The 27,915-nt window shown below is 66.6% G+C and overlaps 3 protein-coding genes across 9 annotated transcripts; 1 reads left to right on the top strand and 2 right to left on the bottom strand.

Annotated features, from left to right (window-relative positions):
* Positions 1-127: 127 nt before the first annotated feature.
* Positions 128-14,919, top strand: NCAN (neurocan). Of its 4 annotated transcripts, none has more exons than XM_074808859.1 (15): positions 128-312; positions 5,973-6,052; positions 7,103-7,507; positions 7,950-8,124; positions 8,212-8,339; positions 8,619-8,912; positions 9,250-10,095; positions 10,193-11,374; positions 11,940-12,056; positions 12,281-12,394; positions 12,617-12,775; positions 12,880-12,962; positions 13,057-13,201; positions 13,722-13,904; positions 14,020-14,919. In XM_074808859.1, the coding sequence occupies exons 2-15, from the start codon at positions 5,980-5,982 to the stop codon at positions 14,271-14,273; spliced, it is 4,158 nt and encodes a 1,385-aa protein (XP_074664960.1). In that variant the 5' UTR covers positions 128-312; positions 5,973-5,979; the 3' UTR covers positions 14,274-14,919. The 4 variants fall into 4 exon arrangements, with proteins under 4 accessions (XP_074664960.1, XP_074664962.1, XP_074664961.1 ...); XM_074808861.1 differs by having other exon boundaries at positions 129-312; positions 14,016-14,919; XM_074808860.1 differs by having other exon boundaries at positions 132-312; positions 7,106-7,507.
* A 737-nt stretch (positions 14,920-15,656) lies between these two features.
* HAPLN4 (hyaluronan and proteoglycan link protein 4) lies at positions 15,657-20,910 on the bottom strand. Its single transcript, XM_074808573.1, has 5 exons — positions 20,745-20,910; positions 19,346-19,463; positions 18,640-19,002; positions 17,562-17,864; positions 15,657-16,839 (listed from the first exon to the last, which is right to left on the bottom strand). The coding sequence occupies exons 2-5, from the start codon at positions 19,461-19,463 to the stop codon at positions 16,502-16,504; spliced, it is 1,122 nt and encodes a 373-aa protein (XP_074664674.1). The 5' UTR covers positions 20,745-20,910; the 3' UTR covers positions 15,657-16,501.
* Positions 20,911-21,702: 792 nt separating this feature from the next.
* On the bottom strand, positions 21,703-27,177 carry TM6SF2 (transmembrane 6 superfamily member 2). 4 transcript variants are annotated; one of them, XM_074808590.1, is made up of 11 exons: positions 27,008-27,177; positions 25,675-25,798; positions 24,101-24,207; positions 23,887-23,984; positions 23,574-23,677; positions 23,325-23,407; positions 23,001-23,125; positions 22,809-22,910; positions 22,610-22,702; positions 22,412-22,531; positions 21,899-22,026 (listed from the first exon to the last, which is right to left on the bottom strand). In XM_074808590.1, exons 1-10 carry the CDS (start codon positions 27,097-27,099, stop codon positions 22,446-22,448), a joined length of 1,014 nt encoding a protein of 337 aa, XP_074664691.1. In that variant the 5' UTR covers positions 27,100-27,177; the 3' UTR covers positions 21,899-22,026; positions 22,412-22,445. The 4 variants fall into 4 exon arrangements, with proteins under 4 accessions (XP_074664689.1, XP_074664688.1, XP_074664690.1 ...); XM_074808588.1 differs by lacking the exon at positions 25,675-25,798 and having other exon boundaries at positions 21,703-22,026; positions 24,101-24,204; positions 27,008-27,175; XM_074808587.1 differs by lacking the exon at positions 25,675-25,798 and having other exon boundaries at positions 21,703-22,026; positions 27,008-27,174.
* Between the last annotated feature and the right edge of the window lie 738 nt (positions 27,178-27,915).

The raw sequence follows: 27,915 nt of genomic DNA, 5'->3' as shown, positions 1-27,915 counted from the left end.
CGCATGCGCGGCCGCCCCTCGCCCTGCGCCGGGCAGCGCGGCGGGGCGCGGAGCGGGCGCGGGTTCGCCGCCGCTGCGGGCAGGTGCGGGCGGGCGGCACCGGCGGCACCGGCGGGGGGGCCGCGCCTGCCGCCAGCCGCGATTGGCCCGGCCCGGCCCGGCTCGGCCCCCTCCGGGGGGGGTCCGGCCCGCTGCCCCCCCCACCTTTCCGTTTTCCACCCTCCGCACCCCGCTTTTAAGCCCCCGGTGCCGGCGGGGTGCTCGGCTGCACCGGCGGCAATGACCCCCTGCGCGCCGTGAGCACGGACCCAGGTACGTGCGGCACCGGGCACCGGGCACCGGCACCGGGCACCGGCACCGCCCGCGCCCCCGCTGCGGTGCCCGGGGCCGGTGGCACCGCGATGGCAGGAGCGGGATGGATCCGGGCTGGGGGACACGGTGGGGACAAGAGGGTTGTCAGGGCTGGGGGGGGACACATGGGCTGGGGGACAGTGTGGGTGCCAGTGTGGATGGGGATGGGGACATTGTGGGTGCCGGGGTGGGTGGGGATGGGGGGTGCTGGCCCCGGCGCTGGGGAGATGCTGTGACAGGGTTGGGGACACCGAGGGGACAGGGGCTGTTCAGGGGTGGGGACGCAGCGATTGGGGCTGAGGGGGGCTCAGGAGTGGGGTAGGTGGACAATAGGGTTGGGGGCATTGGGGTTGTGGGGACACCAGGACAAGGGGACACTGGGGGGGGCAAGGCTGTCAGGGCTGGGGACACTGGGACTGGGGGCTGAGAGGGGCTGAGGGACACCAGCACTGGGGACACGGGGACAAGCAGGGCTGGGGGACGCTGGCAGGGCAGGCAGCGTGTGGAGGAGGCGATAGGCAGGGACAAGGGACGAGGGGTGGCAGGAGAGCAGCGGGTACTGGTGGGTGGGTGCCCACCCGCGCTGGGTGCGCCTTGGGGTGTCCCCCCACCCTCCCAGCCCACCTTGGCCACCCGCTTCCTTGTTGGTGGTTCCCTGGCCGGGAAGTTTCTCATCCCTGGGGTGCAGGGAGCAGGTGGGGCCAGCAGCGCAGGGGGGGCTCAGCACCACGGGCAGAATGAGTCCCAGCATGGGGACACGGTGAGGCTGGGCTGGATGGACGGAGCGTTGCCGGGACGGACGGACGTGGGTGCGGGTACCGGTGAGGGGTTTGTGGCTGCTTGGGGGCTCCTCGCTCCCACGCACTGGCCCGGGGGCTCGGCCGACCCAGCAGTGGTGGGGAGGCCAGTGCCAGAGGCCCTGGTGGATGCCAGGCCCACCGGCCCGGTGTTCCCCTCCCCGCGTTCAGTGCCGGGCACCGGGTGCTGCTTTCGGAGCCGCTCGCCGGCGTGTGGCCAAGCCATCCGCAGGGATGGGGCTGGGGGCCTTTGCCATGAGGCTTGCGCCGGCTTGGGGGGCTCCCATGGTGCTTTCAGCTTCCCAGGGAGAGACAGAAAGGGGGGGGGGGGTGTGTGTTCAATTTAAAAAATAAATAAATAAAAAAAGAAGAGCAAATTCTAAAATAAAGGCTGCAGACTGTCTGCCTAATAAAAATCGCACCCAGCAAAGGGCCCATATTGGACGGGATCACAGTTTTCCGAGGTGCTAATTTATTCTCGCAGGCTGGGGGGGAGCGGGAAGCATCACGTTGCCTGTGAGATGTGACGGCAGCGAGGTTTGCAGAATTCCTTTGTTGTGGGCAGAGAGGAGGGGACGCGGAGCTGGCCCCGTCGCCGGGCTCCCGCCGCGGCCGCGCAGCCCCCGGGGGGGCTCTCGGTGGACACCCCCTCCCCGTTGGGGCTGTGGAGGCATCGTGGCGCTGGGAGGGAGGTGGGTGCTGCGGAGGGGAGCGGGGGGGGCTGGTGGCTGCAGTGGGGTTGGGTGCAGGGGGTGTAGGATCAGCCCCGTGGGGTGCCCACGGTGGGGGGGACACAGCAGGTGGGTGGGCACTGAAATGCTGTGAGTGCGCTGGGGACCGGAGTGACCTGTGGGGACAGCAGAGGTCACAGGGACTGCGCCCTGGCTGGGGGGCAGCCGGGGGCACCCCCAGGGCTGGGGCACCCCCAGGGTGGGGGGCACCCCTGGTCTGCTGCATCCGGGCTGCCTGGGTGGGTGGGCAGTGCCCCCCCTCTCCTCCCACCCATCCCAAGCCCGTGTCACCCCCCCTGCGCTGTCCCAAATGTCCCCTCAGCTCCGTGGGGTCCCCGTATCCGCAGCTGCCCCCATCCCACCCCACGGCTCGGGGCAGGTTGGGGCGAGAGGACACCCCAAAACTGGCCGGGTCGTCCTGGCGCCCAATGGCCTGTGAGGAATTAAGCTAGGTTTCAGCTGAAGCTAATCACCAGCCCCGGCTTTGCATATTCATGAGGTAGATGAATTATTCATGAGGTGACAGCTAGTGACAGATGTGAAAATGTTCGCCCGGGTTTGGGGGGGGCGGCTTTGCACCGGCGTTATTTTAAATTTCTCTCGGTTCCCGTTCCCCCGGCTGGGGCCGGCTCGGGGGACAGGGACACGCTCCTTGTCCCCGAGGGGGCTCAGCCACGTGGCACCGGGGACATCACTGCGCCCTGGCATCGCCCTGACTGCGGAGAGAGACCCTCCCCTCTGTGAAATTCAGCCCCTGGGGCTCAGGGTGGCACGGCCAGCGCTGGCTCCCGGTGCCACCCTCCTCACCTTGCTGTCACTGCTGGGGACGACAGCCCGGCGATGCCCGGCGTGGCTGAGCCCACGGTCCCCTCCGTGGGGACCCCAGCCAGATCCTGCCCCAGCACGATGGGGCTGGGGCTGCTTCCCCACCTTGGCACAGAGGCTGGTGGTGCTGAGCCGTGCTGGCAGCAGTGGGGAGCCAGGATTTGGCTGGGGGCTGATCCCGGTGCTGCGGGGTCAGGACTTGGCCATGGCCGCACCGGGGTGCCTCGCCGGCGCCGGATTGTGGGTTAGTGGATCAAGAGGAGGTGGGAGGGAGACGGCCTCAATAATTAACGAGGCGCCGAGGCTGGGAGGACGCTGCTGGCGTGGCGTGGGGGTCCTGGCGCGGGGGACGCCGTGGGTGGTGGCTCCGGCACCGGCAGGGACGGAGGCTGCTGTGCCGCTTGCCCTGACCTTGGGAGAAACTTTTTGCTGGCTCAGCACAGGCCTGGGCTCGGCAGAGGCGGCAGCCGGGGGTCCAGTGAGGGGCTGGGGGGGAACGGAGCGTGGCAGGGACCTTCCTTTGTCTCCGTGGCTCCTGTGCCACCAGGAACGTGGTCCCCATGTGCTTCAAGGGCAGGGGTGCCACCCGGGTGGCCCCAAGGGAGCAGCAGGCTGGGGCTGTGTGTCCCGTCCCAGGGTGGGGGGAGCCTGGCACCCCCCTGCCCAAATCCCGGGCTCCCCAAGGAGGCAGCCGGTGCTGCCGGCGGGGCTGGCCCTTCCCACCGCGGCACCTTCCCTGCTGCGAAAGCAAAACCTGCAGAAATGCTGATGTCAGGGAAGGTGACGGTGCAGCCGGAGCCGCACAGCCCTGCAGCCCCCCAACCCTGAGCCCCCCAGCCCCTCGCCGCCGGCAGCACCCGCTCCCCTCTCTGCTGCCAGCCTGGGGTGCCCTCGGCGGGGTCAGGGACCGTGGTCCCATCCATCCCGCCCCGGCACAGCGCGTGCCCCGCTCCGCAGCCAGCTGGGGTTGGTTGGAAATCCAAAGAGCAACTTTCCTGTTTAACATTTAAATAAACCCCGGGCTGTTTACCCAGCAGCGCTGCCCGGCGTTTGCTCAGCACGGACCCGTCTCCAGAACAGCGGCTCTGGGTAAACAGCCGAGAGCTTGGAGGAGTATTTATACCCCGGCACGTTAACGCGGCTCTTCAGGGTCTCTCGGGTCCCTTCGGCTCCTCCTCCATCCCACCACCCTGACGCAGCCCTGGGCACAGGGCTGGGACCCCACGGTTTGGGGCTGGTGGCCCCAGGTTGTGGCTGGGAATGGGGGCTGCCCTGCTGGGAGCTGGGGTGGCCACGGAGCAGGGAGGAGGAGGATGGAGAAGGGGAAGGACTTGGGGATGCTGCAGAGAGGTGTCAGGGAGTGAGACCCAGTGTCCCGTGTGAGAAATTGTCTTGTTTGCCCTTGGAGGGGAAAAGTCGCCTGGAAGCTGCAGGGCAGGAGTGTTGAATGCGAAAAAGAAAATGGGTGAAAAGATCAAAAAGGGCCCGTGGGTGATTCAAAGCCCTGGGATGTGTGTGAGCACCCTCTGCCCCGGGGCTGAGTGTCTTGGATGCCCCCATCCAGCACCCACTGCCCCCATCCCACACCCACCCTCGCCCAGCGTGTCCCAGGGTGGTGGCTCGGCGAAGGATGGGGAGGGGGGGCAGGAGCTGCCCCAGAGCTGCCCCATCCACGCCCTGGTGCTGCTGGTTTGTGCTGGGAGAGCTCCGGACACCCCAGAAAGTCAAAATTAGCATTTCCATGGGGAGGAGCTGGAACCTCCTGAGCCCGACTGTGCCAAGCAATTTACTTTTTCCCCCGTAGTGGAAAGACGAGGAAAAGTTTGGTGCTGCCGAGGCCGTGAGCCCGGGGGATTTCCCTCCTGGAACATCTCTGAGCAGGGAAGGAGCAGCCCTGGGGCTGCTCTGGGGTTGTTTGGCTCCTGGGGGACGTGGCTGGGCAAAGGTGCAGTGAGCCGCAGCCCGCTCCCCGCTCCGCACCCCGGGAATTTCCCTCCGTGGCCGGAGCCGGGGTCAGGTCACCTCCTCATCTCCCGTCAGCAGCTGGGTTTGGGGGCAGAAAGCCCCGCGGAGCTGCTGCAGGAGGGAAGGGGCTGCAGATGCTTTCTTCTTTAGAAGAGATGAGATAAAACCCAGTTTTGCACCCCCCCAAAAAGGCCCCGTTCCAGCGCTTAACATGGGGGGGGTCTCCTTTTTTCTCTCCATTTTGCTCTTTCTTTCTATTTTTGTCCCTTAAAAAGCAGAAGGGACAGAATGAGAAATCAAGGGCTGGAAAATGGAGCATCAGGGATGGGGGAACCCGTGGGCTGAGCCAAAGCCTTGGCTCCGGGCAGCTGGGAGAGGGATGGGGGGCTCCTGGTGTCCCCCCCCAAGCCAAGTGCTCCCCAGCTCACTGTCCTGGCCAGGGGACAGGGCAGGGGTCAATGTCAGGGCCGGGGGGGACCCACATGCTGCAGCGGGGACCAGCAAACCCCATTGTGGATCTGCTGTGCATGGGGGACCCCAGGGCTGGTTCAAGCTTGTGGCCACGTGGTGCTAAGCTCCGGCGTGGCCCCATTTGGGGTTTGGGGGTGCTGGTTGCATCCCTGTTGCCTCTGCTTGGCCGGTTTGGAGGCACCGGGTGGTTAAAATCCCAAACAAAGCCCGAGCGGGGCTGGGGTTGTGGTGGGAGCCGGGTGATGGTTGTGCCCGCGGCGGGTGGGCGATCTGTCCAACTCCCCCCCGCCCTCCGCCGCGAGCCCGGAGACCAAATGATTTAGAAAATACTAATCGTTGCTGCAGTCAAACAGATGGATGGGAGATTTTCGGCGAGCGGCGGTGCCGGCTTTGTGCTCCACGCGCCGCGCGCCGGCTCCGGCAGCCGCAGGCGTCCGCTGCATGTTAATGCTGGGGCAGAGCAAGGGCCGGCTCTGCCGCTGCTGGGCTGGGGGGGCTGCGGGACCCGGAGACGCGTGTCCCACCTCCAGCGGTGCTGGGATGTCACCGTGGGTGGCCCTGGTGGCAGGGGACACAGCGGGACGCCCCGGCAGGGCAATGGGAGGCTCGGTGGGTCAATGGGTGGCACCTCGTCCTCCATCCTGACCCCACACCGGCTTCACGCCGAGAGGGAAATGAAACTCTCTGGGCTAACAGCATCGTGTGAAGTGGGGCTAATCCTGCTCCCTCCTGGTGGCTGCCGGGAGGCCCCTCCGGTGATTTATGGTTCGCTGGCGCTGCCGAAGGAGCGGGCGAGCAGCGGCCTCCCACCCCCCCCCCGCTCTCGTTGCAGGTCAAGGATGGTCCATGTGATGGGGGATGCCGGCTGCTGGTTCCTGCTCGGGCTCTCCCTCCTCCCCATCACTGTCCTGGGTAAGTGCCCCCGGCGCTCCATAGCTGGGGCTAATTACCCGATAAACAGCAACCAATAACGGACTATCAGCCGTAATAAATAATGAGGGTGAATAACAACCGGGGAGGGCTCAGGCTGCGGCCCCCAATGCCTCCCTGCCCTGGGCTGCGGGGGATTATCAAGGGAGAAGCCCCCCAGGCGATCACAGACCCCCCCCACTGCACTGGGATCCCTGCAGGCGAGACCTTAAATCCTTAATCCTGCTGGCAGCACCCCCGGCCCCCTCCCTGCCGTGGTGCTGAGCCCCACCCGGGGATTTGCCATGTCTCTGAGCAGGAGAGCCCATGTCCCCCCCTGCCCTGTCCCTTGTGGTGGGGGCATCATGGCATCCTGGTGCATGGGGGGCTTTGGGGTCCCCCCGCCCTGGTCCCCTCCCCATGCGTCTCCCTGTGAGGAAAGGACTTGGGGTGCGATGGAGGGTGGGGAGTTGGGGGGGGAAGGTGCCAGGAGGGGATTAGTGGCCATCCCCGGTCCCCAGCTGGCTGGACTCTGTGGGGAGCGTCCCCCCGAGCCCACTGCGGGCAGGGAGAGCCTGGCCACGGGGGTTTGAGACACGTGGGATTTGCGGTGGCAGAGCTGGGGCAGGATTAGTGTGGGAGGAGGAGGAGAAAGAGGAAGAGGAGGTCACAATCGCTGCTGTGCTTTATCCCAGCACGGGGATGGCTTTCCTGCTGGTGCCAGCAACTCGGTGCCACCCAACCCCTGCGGACAGGGACGGGGAGTACCGATACCCCCACGGGAGTGGTGTGGGACATGGGGGTGCCTGGCAGCATCCTGGGGGGGACTGGGGGGCTTGGCCGAGTCAGGGGTTCAGCCCTGGAGGGGCAGATTTAGCTGGCAGCATCAGTCTCCAGCCATTAGATGGGGAGATTGCGCATTGTCCCACTTCATGCTTTTCTTTGGGGGGGCTCCGGGGTGCCCTACCATGCCCCCAGCTCTCCCCACTACAAACCAGAGCCCTGTGGGAGCTCCCGCCACCCATCCCCGTGGTATCTGGGCCACTCTCCCAGCAGGCTCCCAGGACGATGGGAAGGTGATCCACATCAACAGGGTGCAGCACCAGGCCGTGCGCGTGGGGCTGGGGGAGCCCGTGGCCCTGCCCTGCCTCTTCCTGCTCCAGCCCTCCGCCTCGCTGGGGCCCAACGAGCCCCCTGACCCGCCCCGCGTCAAATGGAGCAAGGTGCGCTCGGCCAGCGGCCAGCGGGAGGACGTGCCCATCCTGGTGGCCAAGGACAACGCAGTGAAGGTGGTGAAAGCCTACGAGGGTCGAGTGTCCCTGCCCGGCTACTCCCACGACCGCTACAACGCCACGCTGGTGCTGCGCGCCGCCCGTGCCAGCGACGCGGGGCTGTACCGCTGCGAGGTGGTGGCCGGCATCGAGGATGAGCAGGACCTGCTGCCGCTGGAGGTGACGGGTGAGCCCGGCTCTGCGCCGGGGGGGGTGGCACCGCCGGGAGAGCTGCGGGGACATCGCGGCGGCGGGGCACGGCTGCCTGTGGGGATCACATGCCCTGTGTACTCCATGCACCCTGTGTGAGCTGGGGCTGGGGAGTTGAGAATGGTTGGGGTTGGGTTAATGGTTGGACTGGATGATCTTCAAGGGCTTTTCCAACCTAGCGGGTTCTGTGAGCCAGGCACCCTGTACAAGCTGTATAAGCCGTGTGCCCCGTGCACACTCTACAGGTTGTGAGCTGTGCACCCCATGTGAGCTATGCACACCATGCCCCCCGTGCACGCTCTACAAGTTGTGAGCCGTGCACCCCGTGTGAGCTGTGCACCTCATGCACCCCGTGCACCCTCCACAAGCCGTGTGAGCCGTGCCCCCCGTGCCAGCGCTGCCGTCCGCTGCCCTTCCAGGTGTCGTCTTCCACTACCGCCCCGCGGGTGAGCGTTACGCACTGACCTTCGCCGCCGCCCGCCGCGCCTGCCTGGACAACTCGGCCGTCATCGCCTTGCCGCAGCACCTCCAGGCCGCCTTCGAGGATGGCTACGACAACTGCGACGCGGGCTGGCTGGCCGACCAGACCGTGCGGTAAGCGTGCGGCGCGGGCTGCCGGCCGGGCACCCCTTGCGTCGGGCGGCCTTGGGGCTGAGCGCCCACCGTACCCCTCTGCGGCAGGTACCCCATCACGCTCTCCCGGCCTGGCTGCTACGGAGACCGCAACAGCCTCCCTGGCGTCCGCAGTTACGGCCGGAGGGAGCCCGGCGAGGAGTACGATGTCTACTGCTACGCCCGGGAGCTGCGAGGCAAGCGGTGCTGCGGCGGCTGGGTGCGCGCCGGGCCGGCTGGGTGCTGGTGCCTGGGGCCGTCGCTCCGGGGCGATGGCTGTGGCCGGGAGCGCGGGCATCTCTGTGTGTCTCGTCTGCCGCGGTTTGGCTGCGGGGATGGTGCGGGTGCCGGTGCCGGGCCAGCGCTCAGCATCACCCTCGGCGCCGAGTGGCGTGACGTGGTCGTAGCGCTTGAGTCGTGGTGACTTATCGCAGCTTTCCGTCCCCGCATCCCCGACGGGCTCTGCTCTCTTGCAGGGATGGTGTTTTACACCACGGTGCCGGGGCGGTTCGCCTGGCAGGAGGCCCGGAGGCACTGCCGGAGCCGGGGGGCTTCGCTAGCCACCACCGGGCAGCTCTACCTGGCGTGGCGTGAGGGCCTGGATCAGTGCGACCCGGGCTGGCTGGCCGACGGCAGCGTCCGCTACCCCATCAGGCTCCCGCGCAGGAAATGCGGCGGCGAGGCCTCGGGCGTCAGGACCCTCTACCAGTTCCCCAACCGCACCGGCTTCCCCGCTGCCGCTTCCAAATTTGATGCCTACTGCTATAAAGGTAACGGGGACCAGCCGCGATGCCGGCACCGCCTTCCCCCCCCCCAGGCCCCCCGCCAGCCCTGGCCCTTCTTCCCTTGGGAATCAGTGGGCACGGCTGGGAAAATTGCTGCAGATGAATATTTAATTGGGGAATTAACGAGATAAATGAGGAGAGCTGCGCTGGGAGGGAGCCCAGCTCCATGCATCCCCCTGGCACGGTGCAAGGCTGGGGGATGCGGTGCCCGGTACTGAGCCTGGGGCGGGGGGGCGATGTGGGTCCCCACTTGCGCCCCGGGTACCCGTCCTGCCCCTCGGTCCCGCCGCCAGCATGGCTGATGCTCGTGGTCTCGCCGCAGCACACGCAGCCGCGGGGCAGAAGGAGCCAGAGGAGCCGGTGCTGCCCGCGCCCGACCCATTGGGCAGCAACAATGTGCTGGTGGAGCACGGTGAGGACCTGGGCACATCGGGGGACGCCCGGGATGCCCCACGCGACCACCACGGCCTCCTGCCGCAGCCGGGCGAGGACGAGCAGTTGCGGCCAGCGAGCAGCAGCCCGGTGGCCCAGCGCGGCGATCTCCCTGGGGCTGCGCCATCGCAGGCACCGGGGCTGGGCAATGGTACGTCCCTGCCTCCCACCGCAGCGGCCCCCTCGCCGGTGTGGCCCCATGAGGATGAAGCTCTCAACGTGGTGGACCAGGCACCGCTGAGCTCCCGGCAGGATCCGGCCACCACCAGCCCGGCACCGCCAGCGCAAGAAGACCCTGACATTGAGGAGCCGCCAGCTGCCCTCCTGCCACAATCCCAAAGCCCAGCCCGGGAGCATGTCACCAGCTCATCGCTGACACCGCCTGGGCTGGGGACAGTCCCCAGCGTGGCTGTGGAGACCCCCAGCGCCGCACCGGGCAGCTCCCACGCCCCGAGGCGGAGCAGCTACGCCGGGCTGAATGGGCGCTACTTCCAGCTGCAGCGGCAGAGCCGGAACCCCGCAGTGGTGGCTGGGGACCCCCCACTGGTGGCCGGGGACCCCACGGTGGCCGGTGACCCAGTGGGGATGGTCACCCAGGCCCCTGTCCTGGCTCTGGAGGTGAAGGGGGCCGCAGCCAACGCGATGGAGACGTGGAGCATCCCCCATGCCGGCACCGAGAGCGCCTGGCAGGAGGGCACCTACTCGCCCTCCAGCGCGGTGGAGGAGATCGGCCCCAGTAAGTGATGCCTGAAGGCGGCTGGGGGGGTCCTAAGGCGGGGGGCGGTGGTCCCAGCGCCGGCTCGGGGACCCCATGGCTGTGCCGTCTCTTGCAGAGCTGATGGCACCGGCCACTGCCCCGGTGTCCCCCTCGCTGCAGTCGCCTGCCCGGAGGGATTCACCGTGGTGGAACCCCCACACAGCCCCCCCCAATCCTGGGGGGACCGCACAGACACCCCCTCCTCCGTCCCCATCCCCACCTGCTTCTGCGGCTCCCCGCGATGGTCTCAGCCACCGGCACATCACCGCAGTTGGGGCTCAGCCCCACGCCCGTGGGGACTCCCCCCGGCCACCCACGGATGCCACCGAGGACTCCTCTGGGGACAGCCTCTCCCCGGAGGATGGCGGCTCCGTCCCGCCGCGGCCCCCACTGCCCCCAGCCCCGCTGGTGGCCGAGGGCCCCGAGATGGCCCCGCAGCCCCGTGGTGACAGCAGTGACAGCAGCGGGGCCCCAGGTGATGGCTTGCTGGAGAGGCAGCGGAAAGCAGTGACCTTCTTCCACCCAGCCAGCCCCTCTGTGGGGCACCCCACCACCTCTGGCCCCACTGAGGTGGCTTCTCCCCGGCCCCAGGAGGGGCTGAGCCCCACGGCTCCCCACAGGCCGGCTGAGCTGCTGGCTGAGCCCCACGGCAAGCAGCTGGATGCGTACGGGGATGCTGGGAATGGCCGAGCCAAGCCAAGCGGCCAAGCAGCCACGTCCCCCGCGGTGCGGGATGTCCCCTCGCCTTCGCCTCCCGCCGCGGCCGGCGAGGTGACCCCACGGCTGGCGGAGGTGCTGGAGCCGTCGGCTGAGGAGGGGTCCACAGGCTTCGCCCCCACAGCCCCACAGCCCACCAGCCACCCCGCACCGGGGCTGGGGGGAGCGGAGCATCTCCTCCTGCCCCCGCCTGCCCCTCAGCAGCCCCCCGGACCCCCAGGTGGTCACAGCCATGAGGATGCACCGACAGCCCCCAGCGAGGAGGATGCTTCTGGGGAGGCGAAGAGGGAAGAGCCCCCCGCGCCCCTCGGCTCGGCCACCCACAGCCCCTGGCCATCACCCACTGCCCCCCACCCATGGGTGCTGAAGGTACACGAGTCCCTGAGCACGGGGCCACTCTTCGAGCCTTCCACAGCGACAGAGCTGGGGGGGCCGGGGGGGTCCCCGCTGCTGGATGCTGACAGCGGGAGCGGCGAGGAGCCAGGGCTGGAGGAGCGGGAGCTGCTGGCCTGGGCGGGCGCTGACAACGCCAGCCAGCACGGTGAGCACGGTGCTGCGGCAGCGGGGTGCAGGGGGCACCCTGAGCTGGTGGGCACAGGGAGAAATGGGCCGGGAGGACCTCGAGGTTGACACACACCGCCCCCGTCCAAGGCCAGCAGTGTGGTGCCAACCCACAGGGTCGGTTAAGGCAGAGGTTTCTGGTTGTGTCTCTCCTTTTACCCAAACCAATTTACTCATTGGGGAGTTTTTGGCAACTGTGATGGGCTGGGAGCAGATCCTGGGTTTTTTCATGAGCTATTAACGTGAGCTGGGAAAGCATCCTCTTAAATATTTAATATTTGCAGTTGCTAATAATAATAGCTGGAGGGGTGGCTGCTGATGGGGGATGCGCGGCACACGCTGCCCGGCTGCTGCTCGCACAGAGGCAACAAATATATTTAAAGAGTAGAGCCACGGCCAGGCGGAAAAGGCACCGTGGTTCATGTGTGGCAGCTGGCAGCACCGGGGCAGGGCCCAGGCCCTGGATCCCAGTGGGGAAAGGGGGTGGGTGCTGCAGTGCGCCCCCCCCCAAACCCCAGCTCAGGGCACCCGCTCCCACCCCGCAGCCCCGGCCGACCCCTGCCAGAACAACCCCTGCCTGCACGGCGGGACCTGCCGCGCCAACGGCACCGTCTGCGGCTGCAGCTGCGCCCCGGGCTTCACCGGGGAGAACTGCGAGATCGGTGAGCGGCCGGAGCATCGCGGGGCAGGATCTGGCCCTGCCTTGGCACGGAGCAGCGGCCACGCTTGGAAGCGGGGAGGGGAATGGGGTTGCGGCCCTGAATCCTTGCTCCCCCCATCCTCAGTCACTGCTGGCACTGGTGGAGGGGTCATTGGGGTGGGTGGGGGGTGTGGGGGGTGTGGGGGGGGTCTCGGTGTACCTGCAGCTCCCAGTGTGTCCCCGCAGACATCGATGACTGCCTGTCCAGCCCCTGCCAGAACGGTGGCACCTGCATCGATGAGGTCAACTCCTTCATCTGCCTCTGTCTGCCCAGCTACGGCGGCAGCCGCTGTGAGAAAGGTGGGGAGCACAGCTCCCCCGTGTGTCCCCCCCCCGGGGGTGTGTCACCATGGGGTGGCTGAGGGGACACTTCCCAGCCCCTGTCCCTTTGGGGATGAGCGTGGGGAGCTGGGAAGGGGACACAGGAGTCCTGCCACATCCCCCCCCTCCATGATGGGGAGCCCCCGGGGTGCTGGGGGGCTGGTCCCCTTTGCCATCCCCCTCATCCCCATCTCCCCGCAGACACGGAAGGCTGCGACCACAACTGGCACAAGTTCCAGGGTCACTGCTACCGGTACTTCGCCCGCCGGCGCTCCTGGGAGGACGCGGAGCGGGATTGCCGCCGCCGCGCCGGCCACCTCACCAGCATCCACTCGCGGGAGGAGCACGGCTTCATCAACGGTGCGGGGTGGGGGGTATCACCCCATCCCGCCGCTCGCCAAGCATCGGCACCCCGGGGTGCTCCTCGCCTTCACCGTGCGAGCCGCGGGTGCCTCTCTCCATAGGCTTCGGGCACGAGAACACCTGGATCGGCCTCAACGACAGGATCGTGGAGCAGGACTTCCAGTGGACCGACAACACCGGCTTGGTGAGGCCCTCGGAGCTGCAAGGGGTGGGAGGGGGCTCGGGGTGCGGGGCGTGGGGGGGCGCAGGGGCTCTCACCCTCTCTCGTGTCCCACCAGCAATACGAGAACTGGCGGGAGAATCAACCCGACAACTTCTTTGCGGGCGGCGAGGACTGTGTGGTGCTGGTGTCCCACGAGATCGGCAAGTGGAACGATGTGCCCTGCAACTACAACCTGCCCTACATCTGCAAGAAAGGCACAGGTAGCACCCCCGTCCCCTCCTGGTGTCCCTGTCCCCCCCTCCCCAGCATCCCCATCCCTCCCCAGCATCCCCAGCCCCCAGGCACCTCATCCTCATCCAGGAACACTTGAGCAGTTCCCCTTAATCTCCATCTTTCCTTTTTATTTATTTTTTTTCCCCACAGTCCATTCTTCCCTCTCCACTTTAATTTGTTTAATTTGCCACCATTAAAACTATTAAGTTCTCATTCCTTATCTTGAAAGTTATATTAACCTCCAGCTGCTCGTTGCGAGCCGGAGGAGCGCGCCGCCCTCTCCTGCCGGCCGCGCATTAACGATGCGCTCGCCCCGATAAGGCCATTAATTAACGATGTAAATCCTGGGGAACACCTCGCTCTGCCAACCTGACGCAGGAGCCCCTCCTAAAACCATCCACCGCCGCTCCAGCTCGCGGAGAGAACCGGTGGCAGCAGCAGGGTGTCTGTCCCCCGCATCCCCTCTGGGTGCTGGGGGGGTGACGGGGGTCCCCTCCCTCTCCCCAGTGCTGTGCGGGCCCCCGCCGGAGGTGGCGAATGCTGTCATGGTGGGGAAGAAGAAGGAGAAGTACAGCATCCACTCCAGCGTGCGCTACCAGTGCGAGGAGGGCTTCACCCAGCGCCACGTGCCCACCATCAAGTGCCACAGCACCGGCAAGTGGGACCGGCCCAAAATCCTCTGCACAAAACGTTAGTGGGGACGGGGGGGGGCCCAGGGCGGGTGTCAAGACACCAGCTCTCCCTCCTGGGGTCATGGTTTCTGACCCCCCGCCCGGGTCCCCTCCCTTGCCCCCCCGTTAGCCAGGCGGTCGCACCGAGCGCGGCGGCACCACCACCACCGGCACAGCCACCCCCACCACCAGCACCACCACCACAAACCCCGCAAGGAGCGGCGAAAACACCGCAAGCACCTCCGGCTGGACTGGATGGAGGAGGGCCACTACTTCTAGAGCCGGGGGACGAGGAAGCACAAAGGGTCCCCGACGGGATGTGGTGACGTTCCCTGCCCCCCCTCCCACCCCCCACCCTCCCCTCTTTTATAACCCCCCTTGGCTTTAGCTCCTAGGATGCCCGGCCCCGTAGGGAATAGGATCCGGAGGGGGCGGCTGCGTGTGCGTCCCCAGCCCTCCCTGCATGCCCCATGCTCAGCCCCCCCGACCTGGGGTCGAGCCCCCAGCCCTGTACGGGGACCCCCCCCCCCCATCCCTGCACGGGGGCTGTTCCCCGGCTGGGCTCTGGCCCCCTCCCCAAAGGGGGGGGTTTCATCTGCCAGCCCCCCCCCCATCTCCCACCTTGGCCGTCGTGTCTCACTGGCCCAGGGTGACTCTGTTTTTTTAGCAGCCCCCCCACCCATATTCTCAATCCGGCCCCCCCTGGTCCTGCCTGTGGGGCATCCCTGGGGCTGGCACAGGGACCCTTCCCGGCGTGGGGGGGGGGACACACACGAAGCCACCGGGGCCGGTGTCCCGCTCTGCCGCCTGGGTTGGGGTTGGTTTATTTTTTCCCCCTTTCCGTTCGTTGTCGGGTCCCCGTTGGAGTTGGCGTGTGTGTGTGTGTACGGCGCTTTCTGATCTCTGCTGTTTGCGACGTGACTGCCGTGTCCCGAGCCCCCTCCCCATCCCCCCGTCCCCCCCCCACCCCGTGCCATTTCTGACTCTGCCTTTCTGTACTGCTGGACATTTTAATAAATTTTTTTAACAGTTGAGCAGCCCTGACCCTGCGCTTTCCTGGGGGCAGGGGGGTGTGGGGAGCCCAGGGACGATCCCTGCCGGCGCTCTCCCCTGCCTCCTTTCACCGCCACTAAATTAATTTTCAGCAGACCTAATCTTTCTCCCAGGGCTTGGTTGTGCCAGCCCCGCCCCGCACGAGCCGAGCGCCCGTGAATCACACCGGAGACGCTGATGAATTTATCGGGGTGCTGCCTGTGCTGGCTGTGGGTGCAGGGGCTGTGGCTGCCATCCATCAGCCACCACCTGGGGCTCCGGTGGCCCCTGGCACCCACAGTCCCCCCTCTCCCCTCCCTGGGGTCTCGGTGGCCAAGGCGGGGGGGTCACATCCCAGCAGCTATTTATTTTCCTGGCGCTGGCAGTCGGTGACGGTGACGGATGGCCTGTGCTCAGCTGCGCCAGGGGTGGAGGGAGCCCCGAGCCCCTTCCGGCATCAGGGACGCTGGGGTGTCCCCCTCTGTGTCCTGCCATCCCCGCGGTGGCTCCCAATTGCTGCCAGCACTGTGATACCCCCTGAGGTGGCTCTGCTGATGCTGCTCCCTTGGATTTGGTCCCGAGAAATCCGAGGGATGCTGGGGGGATGCAACAGCGGGGATGCTCTGACCGAGGAGTGACCATCAGGGCTGTGGGCGTGGCACGGGGAAGCCTGGGGTCCCGTTGGCACCCAAAATGCTCCTGGAGGGTGACACCAGCAAAGGAGACACGAGAGCCTGGCTCAGCTCTCAAAAGCGGCCGAAGCTTTTATTTATTTCATCTACGTCCAGCTCGCGAGCGCCAGGGCTGCCAAAAGCCTCAGGACGGTGCTGGGCCGGGGGGGGCGCAGGGGACGGTGCCCACCCGGCACCTCCCTGCCCCCAGCATTGGCTGCTTCTGCACGAAGCCAAGCGCTAAGGAGCTGCCCCAGCCCCGGGCTCGCAGCGTGCGGCCACTCGCTCGGCCCCAGCAGTGGCCCTGGGGGGTGGCTGGTGGCAAGCAGGTGCTGGAGGGGCTGCAGGTGTCCCCCCCGTGGCTGCCCATGGTGCAGGAAGCCAAGCCCAGTGCCCCTAGTCCTTGCCCAGCGCCAAGGTGGGATTTTGCCAGTCCCATGATGCTGGTTGCCCGCAGCATCTCCAAGGGGGGGGTTCAGTGCTGCGTGGCCACAGGAACAGCACGGAGCTGGGGGCCCCCAGACATGAGGATGAGGATATCGGGGGGGCTCAAACCGGCTTTGCTCTGGCCGGGCCTTTAGCACATGCAATACGCTGATTGAGAAGCAAGAACTGCAGTGAGCTGGGAGCCAGCCCTGGATCCGAGCGCGGGCTCCTGGCTGGGCTCCTGAAGTCCTTCCCCTCCCGCTGCCTCAGTTTCCCCAAGCGTCACCGGGCTTTGGCCGCAGCCTGTGGTGCAGCAGCCGCGCCGGCATCGCACGGGCCCCTCTCCCAGTCCGACGCGGGGGCTGCCCGCAGCTCCCCACGCTGCCACGGCCCAGGAGGCAGCGACCCCGGCGGGGCGGGGGGAGCCCAGCACATGGCGGGGGGGTTCCCCGGCCAAGCCTGGGGATGCTCCGGGTGCGGGTGAGCCTCACACACGATTGGGATGCCCCCCACCCAGCGCCTTCTCTGGGGCAGCCTCACCAGCTTTTTTGAAGCAATAAACCCCAAAAAGCTTGTACTTTTTGTCTGGGAAGCCCAGGTTGCGCACGCCGGGCTCCCGGCCTCCGCAGCGTGCCCGGGGGTTGACGATGGGGTAGCGGATGCTGCCGTCCTCCAGCCAACCGGCCTCGCAGCGGTCCAGCAGCTGGATCTTCCAGGCAGCATAGAGCTGCCCCACCTTGGCCACGGCCGCCCCGTTGTTCTTGCAGGCCTGCACCGCCTCGGCGTAGCTCAGCTTGCGGTACGTCTTCAAGAAGTAGACTTTGCCTGGAGGACAGTGGGGGGACAAAGCCCTGTTGGCCACGGGGACCCGGCTGCAACATCCCAGCACCCGGCAAAGCGGGAAGGGGCTGAGCGGTACAAGCCCTGTGCCCCCCCCCTCCCAAAACTACATTTTTTGGGGCAGGCTGGAGGAGGAGACCGGCTGGGTGGGCTCTGGGGAGCCGCCGCCGTGGTGCGGGCAGATTTATGGGGGCTGCGCGGCGGTGGTTGGTGATGGCTCCTCGTGGTGATTACACCCGCTATTTATCCTGCCTGCCACCATTAAATAAACATCGGCAGAGCCCCCCCCCCGCGCGGCCCTGCCAGCCGGGAGGAATTTACACAGCCTGGGAGCCCTCCCGGCTCCCATCTGTCTTGCGCAGCCCCAGCCTCATCCATCACCCGGCCTGTTGCCGCTGTGATTACCTCCGTCCCCTGCTCCTGCCCGGGGAAGACGGGTTTTGCTAAACCAGGTAGCCCAGCCCCAAAGGTGATGGGGCCAGATTCTGGTCCTTGCTGGGGGTCCCCAGCACCAAACTCCCTCTTGATATCCCAGGGAGCCCAGGGAAGGCGCATACAGCCGCATCCTCCTCTCCCCCAGGGCTGAGCATCTTCCTGGACCATCACAGGAACTGCCCCCCCACCCCACCCCACCCCATCCCACCCCTGCCCAGCCAAAACGGGGAGCTGGGTGCGCTGTGCCTCAGTTTCCCCCCTCCCACCATTACCGTTGAGGTTGGAGGTGAAGCAGAAGGCGTCGTAGTGCTCACTCTCCTTGTGCCGGTAGCCGTAGTTGCGTACCCCCACCGGTGTGTCCTTGCGGCCGCACTCCTCCCGCGGCCGGGAGATGGGGTACTGCACCGAGCCGTCCTCCAGCCAGCCGGCGTTGCACCAGTCCATGCCCTCCAGCCAGGCCTGGTGCAACTGGTCGTGCGAGGCCAGGATCCCGTCCTGCTCCAGGCACGCCTGCTGCGCCTCGTGGAAGTTCAGGGTGTAGCGGCCCAAGCGGGGGTGGTAGGGGAAGATCACACCTGGGGGGGGGGCAGAGAGGAGGGGTGGGGTGTGTGTGTGTGGGGGGGGTCCCCCACCTTATTTTGCAGCCGCACCCAACAAACGGGGTCAGCAGCGCAAGGTGCCAGGAGCCGGTGGGGAGCGGGGGCTGCTGCGGGCTGGGAGACCCGGCTGCAACATCCAGCGAAGACGAGCTGCCGTCGACTCAGCACGAGGAGTTTGGGTGCTTCAGGCTTTGCCCAGTAACCCCAAAACTCCCCCTCTGTGACCGCAGGGACCCCTGCGGCACCCCTGGGCTCCACGAGCTGCTGCTCTGGGACGTGGGGACATCAGTGGTGCCCATGCGGGGTCCAGCCAAGCCCTGGTGTCCCCAGAGCAAGCCCGTACCGGCCGGAGCAGCGCTGCTGTGCCGCCCGAGCCCCCCAAAAAAGGGTTTTCTCCCTTTCCTGGTGTCCCCAGCCGCAGCAGCCCGTCCCGGCGGGCTCAGAGCCACGCACGGCATCAACACTGCTGCCACAACCCGGTCCCCCCCGGTGCTTTACGAGGCCGTGCCACTATCTATCTCCGGCGTTTATTAGCTGCCAGCCTGTAAACCTGGAGCAACAATAAAAGCCAATAACAGAGGCAATAAACCACGGCACACGCCAGGAAAAACAACCAGCCATAAAGCAGGGCTGAGCCCAGCTCCAGGACGTGGCACCAGGACCCGTGTCCTGGCCATCCCGCACGGGACATGGGGACACCCGTGGTCCTCCCCATCCCCGTCCCCCCTCGCTGACGTAGCCACGCTGCTACCTTCGAGGTCCAGCTTGACCATGCCGGTGTCATCCTCGAGCTCGTTGGTGACCTCGCACTCGTAGTGGCCGTAGTCTTGCAGGGTGACGTTGCGGATGATGAGTGAGGCGTCGCCGAAACCGTCCTCCTGCAGCGCCGTGCGGCCGCGGTAGCTGCCGAACGCCCGCCGCGCCTTCCCCAGCGCCACGAAGACGTCCACGAAGGCCATCGGCTCCGTCACCTTGGTCCACTTGAGGCGGATCTCGGCCGGGTCGTGGGCGGACACGTCGTAGTGGTATCGGCAGGGCAGGATGATGGTGCCACCCCGGTGGGTCACCACCTTCCCCGGGGCCGTTTGCACGACCACAGCCCCGCTGTCACCCTCTGCAAGGGACACCCAGCTCAGGGGAGTCCCTGTCCCCAAGCCTGCCCCTGCCTCCAGCCCAGGCAGGACCCACGGTGGGGATAAGGCAGGGTGGGGGCGTGGGGCAGGGTGGGGGGACCACCTTTGGGGGGAATTTCCCTCTTTTTGGAGGCTTTACAAACCCTGAGGAGGGTTGGGCAGCTCCTGGCCAGGGCAAGAGGGGGACAGTGGATGCGCCAGAGACCCTGATCGTGCTTTAATGGATATTGAACCCAACAGCCCCGAGGGCTGCAGGGCAGCTCCCCCTGCCCCAGCGCGGGGGCCCAGCCCAGCTCCCCGCCACGGACCCCCGTCCCCACTCACCCATGACGTGAACCACCTTCTTCCGTCCCCGGGCGCTGAGCAGCGCGTCGGAGGCGAGGACGCCGGCGAGGAGCAGCAGAGCTGCGGGGCCGGCGGCCCAGGGGCCTCGGGGACGCATCTGAGGGGGGGAGAGGAGCCCCTTAGCACCCCCCAGCCCCCCAGGGAGGAGAGGGGAGGTCTGTGAGCAAACCTGACCCCCAGCTCCAGCAGCCACCCCCCCCAGCAGCGATGCCGGTCCCCAACCCGCACCCCATTGGGGCTGTTGGGCCGGGGGAGGGAGATGCCGTCACCCCCTGACACCCCGCGTGGGGGAAGCCCCCCACGACACCCACCCCACGCAGAGTGGGGGTGACCGGCAGCGCTGGGTCACTCATTGCCTCCCCCCACCCAGCACCCCGGGTCCGCAGGGACCCCCGCGCCCCCCTGAACTCCGCTTCACCCGCTCGGTTACAGCCGGGATGAATATTTCATGGCAGCCGCGCGGGGCCGGATCGCGGGAGTTATTTATGGCAGCGCTGGCACATCTGGAAACCGAACTGATGGCGTGGGAGTGGGCTGCGGCTGCCAGAGCCCCCCCCGAGCCCCCCCGGTTGCCTGCGCCGCTCCACGGCCCCCCTTCCCCAGGGACAGCCGGAGGAAAAGGTGTGTGGGAGCTCCCCCCCTCCCCGGGGGAATGTCATCTCCCCCGCGCTGAGCCCCGTGTCCTCGGAGATGCCCCAGATCCCAGCCCGCAACTCCGTGGGGATGAGCCCCCCCCCGTGGGGCTGGGGAAGGGGAGACAGGGCTTGGCTGTGGGGCAGGGGGAGCGGGGTAGCCCCCCCGGGGATGCCGGTGCCCGGTTGGGAGGCAGGAGGAGAACCAGAGCTGCCCCCCCGGGAGTCCCAGTGCCCGGTCGGGGGGCAAAGAGAGCGGGGCAGCCCCCCCGGGGGTCCCGGTACCCGGTCGGGGGGTTGAGAGAGTGGAGCAGCCCCCCCGGGGGTCCCGGTACCCGGTCGGGGGGTTGAGAGAGTGAAGCAGCCCCCCTGGGGGTCCCGGTGCCCGGTCGAGGGGCAGGAGGAGGACCAGGGCAGCTCCCCCGGGGGTCCCAGTGCCCGGTCCGGGGCAGCGGGAGCGGGGCAGCCCCGGTTCTCCCCCGCCGGCGGCCCCGGGGCCGGTGCGGTGTTGCAGTGCGGGACACTGCGGCGGCAGCCCCGGGGCTGCGGGACGCCGGTGCCCGGGACCGGGCAGCGCAGCGCGGGGGGAACCGGCCCGGCCTCCGCCGGCCCCGCCGGGAGCAGCCCCCGCCCGGGGTCCCGGTACCGGCGGGAAGGGGGGGGGTGTCGTGTCCCGTCCCGGCTCCCCGCGACCGCACCGCAACGAGCGGAGCCGCCGCCGCCCCCCAACCCCCCTCCGCACTCACCGTGTCTCCGCGGGCGCCGGTACCGGCCCGCGGGAGGGGCCCGGCCGCAGGAGCGCTCCGGTGCCGCCGGTGCCGCCGGTGCTGCCGGTGCCGGTGCGGCTCCGCGCAGGGGGGCGGCACCGGGAGCTCGGCCCGGCCCTGCCCCGGCTCCCGGCGCTGCGCAGGGCCGCCGGCTCGCCAAGGTCACCGGCCCGCCCGGCCTCGGCCGCGGCCCCCCGGTACCCCCGGTACCCCCGGTACCCCCGGTACCCCCGGCCCGGGCTGCCGGCGGGGAACCCGCGGGAGAAAAGGAGTTTTGCCAGTTAAATCCCCGTGTCCCCGGTCCCCGCAAAGGCAGCGCCGAGCCACTTCCAGCACCCCCCCCCCCACGCGTGTGCACCCCACAACGCGTGTACACACCCCCCACCCCCCCACCCCCCCCCCGCACACCCCTGCCCGCCCGTGGGCATCCCCGGCACACTCAGGGGCACCCCTTCCCCCCGTGCCCCTCCCCAAGCCTGACCCTGAGCCCCCGCAGCAAGGGCAGCGCAGACAGCAGGACCCCCCCCCCCCCACCGCGCTGCACCCCAAAAGGCAGGAGGGGGCGAAGTCAGGCGGCTGCTCCCGGCCCCGGGTGGGAACCGGTGGGACCCCGGCGGGTGATGGGGGGGGTTGGCCGCTGGCGTGGGGTGACGTCCCCGGCCGGAGCGTGGACACGGGTTCAGAAGCTGCACTTTCCCTCCTTTATTTTGTAAACAGTGTTTTCCTGGCACGGTCCCCACTCCCACATCCTTCCGGGGTGGGACGGGGCCCCCACGGCCCCCGGGGACCCTCTGGGAGGGGAGCGCAGCACCCGCAGCCCCCCCTCAGCCAGCGAGTCGTCCCCCCCACAAACCTGGGCAAGGGCAGGGCCGTGGCTGCAGCAATGCCCCCGCAGAACACCCTGGGGTCCCCCCAACGCAACCCCCCCAGCGTTAGGGGACACGGTGGGGACCGGAACATCCTTGGGGTCACCGCTGGCTGCGCTGGCTGCTCTTGCAGCGGGGGATTGAGGAGACGGGCAGCAGCCCCCCCACCCTGGTGTGGGCAGGAGGGGTCACTGGTGCTTCTTGCCCCCGTGCAGGCTGGCAGGAGTGGCGGGCAGGAAGAAGGCAGGGCAGCGCAGGCAGCGGTAGGCCAGGAGCTGGGGGCCCAGCGCGTAGAGGACATTGGTGAGGAGGAAGCTCCACCAGACATCTTCAGGGGTCTGGTAGGGGAAGGGCGTGCGGGGGTGCAGCGAGGAGCCCAGGTGGGCGAACTGAGCCTGGGGACACAGGGCAGGGGGTGGCACACAGTGGGGGGGCCGGCAGCGAGGGGCTGGCCTGGCACAGCCCCCCCGACACCAAAGGGTGTTTCGGCAGGAGCACACCCAGCACGGCCTATCTATAGACCTGCCGCTAGCGCCAGCCTATTTCTGTCAAACTCATCCCCGGCTCCGTTAAGATCCACCGAGGCCAAAGTAATTAGCGGGCAGCGGCGGTGGGAACTGCTCCACATGCAGCCGCGGGTGCGGATCTGTCCCCCCCAGGCTCAGCTCCAGCTCCCCGCTTGTTCTCTCCTGGCTGGGACTGAAATTCAACCCCGGGGGTCCCCCCGTTGTCATCCCCCCCCCCCAGCAGCCCGGGGAAGGACGATGGCGCAGCCCTCACCTGCGCGATGGCACCGGCAAAAACCAAGCTCCAGTCAGGCAGCCAGGAGCAGCCGGGCAGCACCAGCCCGTAGATGCAGAGGCAGAGGAAGGGGAGGACGTAAAACATGTAGATCAGCATCTGGGGGGGGACACGGAGAGAGTCACCCCGTCCCTGGTGGCTTGGGGGGGGTTCCAGTCCCCCCTCAACCGCACTCACCTGCACTTTGGGGTAGGCGACGGGGTCGCGCAGGTACGGCTCGTGCTGGTAGATGTACTCGAAGCACGAATCGGCGGGACAGTCCAAAACCACCTGGGGATGTGGAGAGTGGAGGGGAGGTGGGCGCGGGGCAGATGCACCCACCCCCAGGACCCCTCACGGCCCCTCCGGGACCCCCATGTGGGGACCCAGCACTTACCATCCCCCTGAAGAAGGTGAACGCAGCGGTGAGGAGCAGGAGCAGGACCAGCCCCGCGTCCTGGGGCCGCTGGTACAGGTATTTGCTTTGCTCCTCCGTGACCTGGGAGAGGGAAACCACCGTATTTTCACGCCGGGATGGGGATAAAGCCAACGGCTCCCGGTGCAGCCCCTGCCCCAGCTCCCAGCTCACCTTCTCGGGGCTGAGGCATGGCAGGGCCTTGGGCTGCTGGAAGAGCCTCAGCCCAGCCCAGATTGGGATGAGGACGTAGGGCAGGTTGAGCAGAAAGGCAGGGCTGAGGTCGGAGCTGTATTTCCCTGGGGAAGGAGAGCGCAGGATGGACACGGCGGGGTGCTTGGCGCCCAGATACCTGCCGCTTGCCCCCAGGTCAGCACCATCCTCCTCTGCCCGCAGGGCAAGTGCCTGGGAGCAAACCCACCGGAGAGAATGGGGGGAGCGGGGCGGGGGGGGATGGAGGCAGCCTGGAGGGGTCAGTAACCCTCTGCACCCCAGTACCTATCAGGTTCCCAAGCAGGAAGACGACGATGCTCATCATCAGAGAGCCCAGCCAGAAGAGACCCAGGTTCCTGTAGCTCTTTCTGCAGAGACATCGGGATCAGACCCCTCTGCCAGGCTCAGAGCTCCCCTCCTCACAAAATTCAGGCTCCTCCAAACCCCACGAGCCCCCTCCCCGAGCTCCAGATCCATGAAGATGCCACATGGCCACAGAGGCCACCTTGCCTCCCCGCCACCGGCCCCGCTCACCTCCGCCCGATGGCCGCGATCATGGCGAGGTAGAGCCCGTAGTGGATGACGCCGTCCCAGTAACAGATCAGGATGCCGTGGGCCGTGCGCAGGTGGGGCTCGCCCTGCCCGTTCAGAAAACAGCGGATCATATGGGGTGGGGGCAAGCGCCTCCCTGCACCCCCTCCCCAGGGGACCCCGCGGGAGCTGGGGCTGCTCCGTGCACAGTCCCTCTGCAGCAGGAGCAGCTCCGGGAGCTGCAGCAGCGTCCGCGCTCGCCCTGGGTGTGTGGGGCTGCTCGTCTGCGAGAGCCCAGGGCAGGGCGAGGTGGTACCTCTCTGATGTAGACCTCCACGAAGCCAGAGATGTAGCCATCCTCCTCCAGCGAGATGATCAAGTCGACGACGGAGGTGAAGGAGAACGCCACAAACACTGCGGGAGAGCGAGCCAGCTCTGAGCGGGTCCCCTGGCTCTCCCCACATCCCAGATCTCCGCTCCCTGCCCCGGCACAGGATCAGTCCCCATACCCTGGGGAGGGGGGAACTCACCGCAGAAAAGGGGGTCCTGGAAGTGGCTCACTCCGCTTACGAAGAAGATGATGGAGAAGAGGCCGGCGAGCACCAGCACCCCCGTCAGCATCAGCACCAGCGGGCTGCTGCAGAACAGCAGGATGGGCTCCAGCACCTGGGCGCAGCCGGGGGGTGAAGCCCCATTTCCCCCAGTGCAGGCGAAACACCCTTTGCCTGCACTGATTTTCAGAGGTCTCTACTGAAACAGGATCAGACCCAGCTCCCCGGCACAGGGTGGGGGGTCCCGCTGTGGCACAGGGTGCTGCCCTTCCTCCGGGCGGGCACGAAATGGCTCCTCCAGGGTTTGAAATAACCCCCGGGGAGGTGAAGCCCAGAGGGAGGCTGGGTCTGACACCCAGGCACGGGTGGGAAGGGGCTGCCTCGCCAAGGGGAGGGGAGAAACCCCAGCATGGTCCTCCCTCTCCCTCTCCCTCTCCCTCTCCCTCTCCCTCTCCCTCTCCCTCTCCCTCTCCCTCTCCCTCTCCCTCTCCCTCTCCCTCTCCCTCTCCCTCCCCAGGCTGTGGCGATGGGCCACTGTTACAAGAGACTGGGAAAACCGATTCTAAAGCAAATCGGTAACGAGGAGACAGATACTGAAAGTGTGTCCTAAGAGAGTGAAGTTGTAGAGAAATCTATCCCGAGCTCGCTGCATCCCCTCCAAGAAGCATCAGCCGGAAAAGCCACAGCTCTGGTCTAGCCAATACTTCAGCTACGAAACATGAAAAACATGATGGTATTTTTCACTCAAGCTTTTAACCCTGTTACCAAAGGAAAAGAAAATGTGAAGTCGTGGCTGGCTGGCGGCACAGACGCCGCTGTTAACAGCTTATCCTGCAGAAACACCCAATTACCAGCCCGAGCGCTCGGTGCAGCACGGCCGACGTGCCGAGCGGGGACAAAAGGCCACCGTCCCCCGGCCCAGGGTCACCCGGCTGAGAACAGCTCAGACCTCATTTACAGGAAGCTGCGACAGCACCGGGCTCACGTTCACCTTGTGCAGGTGGAATTGCTCTTCTGGGGACAGGGACAGGGACAGGGACAGGGACAGGTCCCCACAGGACCCCGCACGCAGGGACAGGACAGGCGCCACAGCAGCACTAAGTGAGGCTGAGCTCGTCCTCACCACGTGTCCCAAACATCCAAACCAACACAGATGTTCATGAAAAAACCTCAAAACAATCAAATAATTGAAGCGTCACCACCTAAGTGCGTTATTACTAGTGTATAATTAATTACTACACAACTAATTACTCCCGCAGAACAATTAATTCAAAATTCAAATACGGATGCTACGGTGGAGTAGCGCAACGCCGGGTTCCTCCGCTCACTGGAAGACGTGACCGTGCGTGGGACGGGGCTCGAGACACACCGGCACCGGGGCCACCCCCACACGTACCAGCACCTTGGGGTGCTGCGCTCAGGGCACCCAGCTCACCCCGAGGGGCTTTGAGGCCACCATCGCTCACCCCGCAGCAAGGACTAATTAAGAAAGAGGGGGACGTCCCCCCCCAGTGTCCCCCCGCAAGGTCTGGGCAGGAGAATGATGCTATTACGGGCTTCAGTTTGGGGGAAGGCTGGAGGGGTCGGTGCTCCCCACAGCTACAGATGGTTTTCACCCGGTGCCGCATCGCGCAGAAGGGCTGTGGATTTCCTAGAGATGGATCCCGGAGATCTGGGCTGCAACAGCGCCGTGCCGCGCGGGATGGAAGGGAAGAGGAGACCGGAAAGATGGGAATGAGAATCGGGAGATTTTTAAGTAAATTTTATCAGGTGGCCAGGAAAGTCCCGGCTTTGGGATTAAGAGAAGTTTGGCTAAAAGTGCTGGTAGAGCAAAAGCAGAAATTAGCTATGAAAAGAAATGTGTAACGAATGGGAAAAGGAGGAGGAAGGGGGCCTGGCGGGAATGAAAGGATAGAAAGTGCTGTAAAGTGATGAAAGAAAACAGGGGGAAAACCCACAGCTGGCAGGTCCTGGGGCGTGCGGCTGGAAATAGAGAAAAATAACCAGCCGGAGTGCGGTTTTCCATAAAAAACCCATAAAGGGTGTGAGGAAGCTGCCCCTGGCTGGTGGCTGGTACCAGACACCCCAACATGAGGGTGACGGCCGGGTGGGGACGTGCGGAGCAGCTGGGCTGGGGCATCGCGGGGGCATCACTCAGCAGAAAAGCGTGACGGTGGTGATGGCGAGGCCGGCATGGAGGGGTGACATTGGCCACGCTGGGACATGCCAGTGGCCAAATTGCCCGGGCGGTCACTCTGGGAAGGGGGAGACGGGGCTTGGAGGGGTCCCCAGCACCCCAGGAGGACACCCAGTGTGTGTGGGGGTCCTGTGCCTCTGTCCCGGGGGGCTGCGCTGGGGCCAGGGGGCTGGAGAGGATGGTGATAAATCAGGGAGGTGCTGAGCGCCCTCATCCCCGGGGGGCTGGGGCTGTTGGCGAGCCCCGTTATGCTCCGCGTTGTGCGATGAGCCCGAGCGGCCCTGCTGCGCCTCTGCTTGCTGAGAACGGGATTTAAAAGGCATAAAGGTGGCCACGAACCACGGCGGCAAAGTCCCGGCCTGCAGCCGCCTCTCCACGGGCTTGGCCGGGGCAGGAGAGCCTGGACCGAGCCCCCTGCTTCGGGCTGGACCCCAGGACAGACCCAGCACCCTCCCCTGGGCACCGCTCCCCCCTCGCCAGGTCTGGATGGGACCCAGTGGCCCCCCGCAGGGTGGGATGGCTCCCACCATCCTCAGACAAAGCCTTGTCCTAGGCCAGACTGGATGCTTCCCCCCAGTCCCAGACTGGATCCAGCCCCCAGGCCCAGCGGAGGACAGGACCCAGCACCCTGCCCCGAGCCGGACCGCAGCACCCCCAGCCCCAGAGATTTGTCCCCAGCCTGTACTCACTCTGCCAAGGCGGTCGCACTGTTGATGCCAAAGGCCACGGGGATGGCGAGCAGGGACGGGGCGAGCACCCCCGGCACGGCGGGGAGCTGCATCCCCGGCCTGGCCGCCGGAGCCACCACTGGAACCCGCGGACTTTGGCCCCACTGCCGGCAAACAGGCAGCGCCCTTAAAGCGCCAGAGCTGCCCGGGAGGAAAGCCAGGGGGTCGCGGGGGGGGGAGCAGGCAGCAGCTGAACACACGTGTCTCCCTACGAGGGTCCCTGCGGGTCCCTGCGCTCGAGGGCTGCCCTGAGAAACGGCGCTATGGGCTGCGGGGGAAGGATGAAACCACTCCAAAAGAGGCTTTGAAAGCTCGGGGATTCATTCGTTTCATTCTGGAAACCTTAAGTACTTAAAAGAGCCAAGAGGACACACCTCTTCAGATCTGTAAGAGCTAAAAAGAAGGAGCAAAGCACATGAAAGCCAACACTTCATCCCTGCCTTTAATAATGAATTGAACTGAGCAGAGAGCAGGAGTTTCAAGGTCTCTGCATCCAGCTGGGAGCCCAGCGTCCCCCTGACCTCCTCCTCTCACGCTCTCTGCTCAAACACGAGCGTTTACCTCCCCGCCAGCCCGTGGAGAGACCTGCCTCAGCACTCCCCGAACTGGGCAGATATTTTCTAAGGAAACTTCCACGGTACTTAGCACGGCCGCTCAACCTTTCCCCTTCCTCCCAAAGCCTTCCCAAACGTGTCACTGTGGCACGTCACTCTTTCACCCTCTTGCTTCAGAGTCCGGGGGCTGAAGTGGCCGCCCTGCACTTTGTCCTGGGCTTGTTCGTGGTTTCTCTGTGCAGGAGGAACTCGAATGCAGCCCGCACGCCTCGTCAGCACATCACTGACGAGGAAAGGCTCGTTAGGCCGGGCTTG

The sequence above is a fragment of the Strix aluco genome, chromosome 29 (genome assembly GCF_031877795.1).
Source record: "Strix aluco isolate bStrAlu1 chromosome 29, bStrAlu1.hap1, whole genome shotgun sequence".
Classification (NCBI taxonomy): Eukaryota; Metazoa; Chordata; class Aves; order Strigiformes; family Strigidae; genus Strix; species Strix aluco.
The sequence above is the reverse complement of the archived record's forward strand: the minus strand, read 5'-3'. Positions and strand labels throughout refer to the sequence as shown.